The 5,503-nt window shown below is 30.5% G+C and overlaps 1 protein-coding gene across 1 annotated transcript; it reads right to left on the reverse strand.

Moving 5' to 3' along the window:
- Nucleotides 1-1,596: 1,596 nt before the first annotated feature.
- On the reverse strand, nucleotides 1,597-3,439 carry LOC108753469 (NADH dehydrogenase [ubiquinone] 1 beta subcomplex subunit 5, mitochondrial). Its single transcript, XM_018495056.1, has 3 exons — nucleotides 3,298-3,439; nucleotides 2,273-2,484; nucleotides 1,597-2,040 (listed from the first exon to the last, which is right to left on the reverse strand). Exons 1-3 carry the CDS (start codon nucleotides 3,380-3,382, stop codon nucleotides 1,798-1,800), a joined length of 540 nt encoding a protein of 179 aa, XP_018350558.1. The 5' UTR covers nucleotides 3,383-3,439; the 3' UTR covers nucleotides 1,597-1,797.
- Nucleotides 3,440-5,503: the final 2,064 nt, after the last annotated feature.

Here is a 5,503-nt window from a genome sequence, read left to right on the forward strand (position 1 = left end):
TGACATATTTTATATATAATTATATATAATTATTTATAAAAATATATATATAACATTTTTTCCCGAGTTTATTTGAAATTAATAGTTCGATTTCCGAAAATATTACGCCGCTGTTTTTAATAAATTTTCACCGGATTTTTTCAGCTTTTTATAAGTATAATTAAAGTTTTAAAATTCAAATAAACAATATTTTCCTTGAAATTATTTGTGAAACATTTTATTATTTATTTTCCGAAAGTATCGCAAGTTCGATATTTCCGTGAAGAAAATGTCTAATCCGCATCTAAGAATCGTATCATCTTCAATATTATCGTAAAATTATATAGATATATAATAATAAGATATCATAATAAGATTTCAAGAGAACATTGAAATAGAATATTCGCAACACGGTTTGCATCCATTACTGGAGAGCCGCATTACAAATAATCGTAATGACGCAACGAAATGTATTATTACACGACACGTGGTGCGATCGTCGACTGAAAATTGAAAGGGTTTTGCGAGGACGATGTAAAAATGTTTTACGGAAACAAGAGGAAGCGGAAATGTCCGCTATATTTGCGAGACAGCTCACATGACAGCGGTCATTCTCTTAATATAGGGAGAGAAAGAGAAACAAAATCTGTGCTAAAAAAAGTCAGCAATCAAGGTTCTTAATTAATTGACGCGAAAATAAACAAATTGCTTAATTACTGAGCTGTTCGCGCAATCGCGATATTAAATTTATTGTCTGTCGAGCTTGCCATAAAATTTGATCAGTTTTTCATTGTAGGTAAAATATACGATATAAAATAAATTTATTGAAATCGAAATCATAACAAGTTTCAATTAATCAAATCGATTTCGCAGCAGAAACTGCAATGCTAAAACAAATTAATCGATTATACGCAAGACGTATAATCAATTGATTTGTTTTAGTGTTGCAGTTCCTGCTGCAAAATCCGATTCGGATTCAAAAAGAAATTATTGACGGTTAACCGCAAATTGCTACTCGAGAAATTATTGTCATTATAGGAAATGATTTGCACCTCTGCTAATATGCAGATGCTCGTCATGAATAAAGAGAAACGCTATGATTATTTAACATTTTAATAATAGTGCGAGCACGCAGGTGATAAATCATTTTTGAACTATATATCGCTACAACGATAGAATTAAAAAATTGCTCATTTGCTACAATACAATTTAAAAAAACGTTATTTTTAATTGTTCGTCGAAAAAGAACGAAAAAAATAAAAAAGAACATATTTTTAAAAGTATTTTTATCACTTTACAATTAGTTACATCAAAATTGCATTTCAAAATTAATATTACATTATTGTAATGATTCTTTTAATGATTCAAAATACATTGAAATTTATTTTCTGAGAAACCTTGTTTTCCGAGTTGTGTCATTACGTCAAATGAACGATATTCTCACAAAATCTTTAATATGTAATGATTTTTTTGCGGAAAGTGAAAAGCGCACGTTGTTCTTAATTTATTCTTTAAAAAATAGAATTATATGAAATTATTCTGTATTATATGTATATACATATATACATATTGCAAGAAAAACTTATTTCTTGGTGCATCATACTTTCACCCAGGAAGAATTTTAATCAAGACTTTATTAACTATATAGTAACTGTACAATGCGACATACTTATCGACAGAGTTGACACTGCGCAGGATTTACTCTTCAGCACACAAGAGTACGTAATCTACGTATCTACATATGATCAAATAATTTTCCCCAGCTCTCACAGAGTTCTTAAATCGAAATGAATTGTAACAAGCTAAATGATATCAATTTTAGTTTGCAGTATTCCATTTATTCAAAGATTCCTTATAGTGATGAAGATACTTGGCGCCGTAGAACTCCTGGAAGTACGAACTTCTGTAATCGCGACGAGTGCCCATTGCGACTTCCACCTGCTGTTCAAGAAGCCTAACTTTTCTGAGTTGGTTCTCGTGGTATACATGATGCAGATACTTCTCGTATTCCTGTTGCGGCGACGGGAAGAAGTAACGTTGAAAGAATCTTTTAATTGGATGCTGAAAGAAATAAGAAATAAAGATCGTATTATATTTTTCGATAATTACTGTTTTTATAAACACAAGACATTTCAATAAAAATATTTTCTTCGGCCGATATACGCCAACATTAACAAATATTACACATTAATACATATTTTTATTATGTATATGAATGTAGATCAGTATTTAGTAAGTAGGCAAATGTGCAAAGCTGGTGTATATTGTCACATCATCTGAAACCATCTTTTACCTGATGATATTCCCATTCCTTTGGAACGTAACCTTCAGGGATTTCCTCGAGTGTGGCAGGACCGATGAATACGTTAATTAAGGTGATCACGATCCCCATAGGAATAGCACCGAGTAAAAAGTAAAGGTGAAAATAATCTTTCGTTTTGTGCCACTGAAAGTTGCTCGGTCGTATGACAAGCGTGCGATCTTCTGACATGCATCTTGCTTGTCCTAGAAATATAAAAAAAGATCTCTGAGATATGAGAAGTGGATTAATAGCTTTCGATATTTAGATAGATCAAAAATTCCATGTCGGTAAAATTCTAAATAATATATAATAATAGCTAATATAGCTAATATAATTACATGTTCATTTTTATGACTGAATTTATAATATAATGAAATATGTAAAGTGTCAGCACAAAGTAAATAGATCAGAATCACTTGTAAATAACATAGACCTAGCTCCATCAATGTAAGTGTATGATTAACTTGAATCTCAGTTTTAACTTATTATTTATATTCTTCTAACATCTGTTTTTACCAATGTATTGTAGTTTAAATCTCAGTTTAACTAACTCTTTTTCTTTTTGTATTACACACATTATCTGTAGTTCTTGCTGAAAAGCACACAATAAGTAAACTAAACTAAGACTAATCTTATATTGCGGGAATTAGGCCGTAATAAACAAATTTGCTATGAATTTTTTTTAGTATCACATGAATATGTATAAGATGTTGATATTGTCAGACGTTCTTGAAATGAGGAAAAAAATGATTATCGAAATTAATTAAGAACTTAAGAAATTAAGACAAACAATTAAGAATTTTCAACGTTTCGCAACAACTTATTTTTATTTTTATTCGGACGTGTCTCGGTTTATTCTGTTACACGAAACACAGAAGAATCGTACTCCATCCAAATGCACTATGCGGTCATTGCGTAACAAAACACAGCTGCTTTCGCAGAAGCACATTGGTGAAATAAAAGACACTCGTTCGACGATGCGAATAATCGCGAGTAACCATTGCATGGATAATCACCGTTTTTTATCAGTGCTGTTCCGGAGTTGCTGTTCTGCAACAATTTTTGTCTTGCAGCACGCAAAATACTACTCCACACCGCCATTTTTCTCCGATAACGGAATACACGGAATAGTATAAAGTGTAATATGTACACGAACTTTGAAAGTAGATCGAAAATGTAGAGCTCTTATTTACCGACTTGAACATAAACGATCGCTATTTTATCATTGTAGGCCGGTAAGATAGAGCTATAAGTATAATTTCTAAAGCTATATTATGTAAAAACGAAAGAGAAAGAATTATCAAAGTGATAGAAAAATATATTTTCTTACACGCTTTTAGAAAATACGGAATTGCAGTAATTTCCCATCAATTAAATTTAGAGCTGTGTTACAATAAAATTAAAATGTTATAAATAATTTTACGTAAGAAAATTTAAATCATGACAAAATTAATATATATCTTAAAAATGTTGTGGGTAAAATATTGTATATCACTAAATTAATTGTCATTTTTTGCAACATTTTTTTATTATTTTGGATAAAATATTAGACGCAAAAAAAATGTACGTTTAATTAAATAATGCAAATTTAATTTTAGAAGTTTTTTTTTAGAAATTTTAGAAGAATTTTTTTCAGCTTTAAACGATAAAACATACTCACATGATTCTCGTCTCGATTGAGTTGGAAATCGTTTAGTTACAATCCTCAACATGTACGTGTTTATGGCAATATGTTCCGTAACAATAAATGGTGATACGTATACCGCCAATTAAACCGGGTCAAGTGAGCAATTGAACTTGAGAAATGATTGTGAATTACCGAACACTTGGTAATTCATGTGACAGAATTCGAGAAAATTCTGAATCGTATCGCCGATATTTTCTGTCGCCGATCTTAATTTATTTTAATTTTTTAGATTTTTGTTTCTATGCGAAGGGAAACAAAAAGATTAAAAAAGGTGTGAAACATAATAGCTTGGTGCGTAATAATTATGTAAATCACATGGCGTACGTGATAAAAATGTCTTTCAAAGTTTCGCGGAAGGAAAGAAAAAAAATTCGTCACGCTAGTCATTAATGTGAGTAACAAGCTGTTGATGTTATTATTTCACTCGCATGTTATAATGCAAAAGCCTTGTATGTCAGCGGTTGTAATCAAGGCTGAAAAATTAACTTATTTTAGAATAAATTTTCGAAACGATGCGACGCAAGTCAATTTTGCGAGGCCGTATCGCGATCGTTTTCATCCAGCATTTTTATTGCAAATAAGAATAATTAAGCCGCGAGCAATTAAAAGTTTTGTACTCTTTTACGTAACGTATCGTATCACAGATGACTAAAGTGTTAAAGCTTAATCCTCCGCATTTATATTACATACAATAGATCACGGTATGTCGGTACCACGGTATTCGTTCTTTTCGAGAACAGCTGATTCACAGTCGAAAGAATTTCAAGCGCGCCGATACACGTTGTCGTGTCGTGCAAACATTTCCTATTCTCTCATCGATAACGTCAAAGATTAACGATAACGCAGGATTACAAGCGATATCGCGGTGTTGCATTAGTAATGAGTCATCGATTGCGAATCGATAGCAGATATCGGAGTAACTTTCAAACCTGGATCTTCTTTTATCAAACTCGGACGTATTTTACGTCATAAGAAAATAAATTCATTACGTTGCATCTTTATACAGAACAGAGAAAAATTTATTGATCTTTACTAATTTTATATTTTTACTAATTCTTACTAGTCTTTACTAATTTTGTATTTTTCTATTTTTTATTTCTTTTTTTATTTTCGAAATAAATATTTTTTATTTTAAATATTTATAATGAAATATTTTTTATCTCATTATATATATATGTATGCCATTAATTCATTTCTGTTTCGATAATAAACAAAAATAAGTTGCTTAATTAAATGGGAATAGATATATCTTTTGCGGGCATTTTTTTAAAGAAGCCATATGGGTTATCTCCGTGTCTTTATATATTTATTAAATGTCTCTCAAAGTTCATTTAATGGTGCATCAAAACATGGAGATAATCCGCAAACTGCATAGCTTCTTCGAAATTGGAGTACTTAGATTTTAATTTTTAAAAATTCTTTTCATAATGTTTCGAAGCTTTCAACGATATCTCAGGAGTATTTTTAGTATGAGGGATTTTATCTGCTCAGAAAATCTTTGACTAATTTTAAAATTGTACATTTTTATTTTCGAT

This window comes from Trachymyrmex septentrionalis, unplaced genomic scaffold, assembly GCF_001594115.1.
Source record: "Trachymyrmex septentrionalis isolate Tsep2-gDNA-1 unplaced genomic scaffold, Tsep1.0 scaffold7, whole genome shotgun sequence".
Classification (NCBI taxonomy): domain Eukaryota; kingdom Metazoa; phylum Arthropoda; class Insecta; order Hymenoptera; family Formicidae; genus Trachymyrmex; species Trachymyrmex septentrionalis.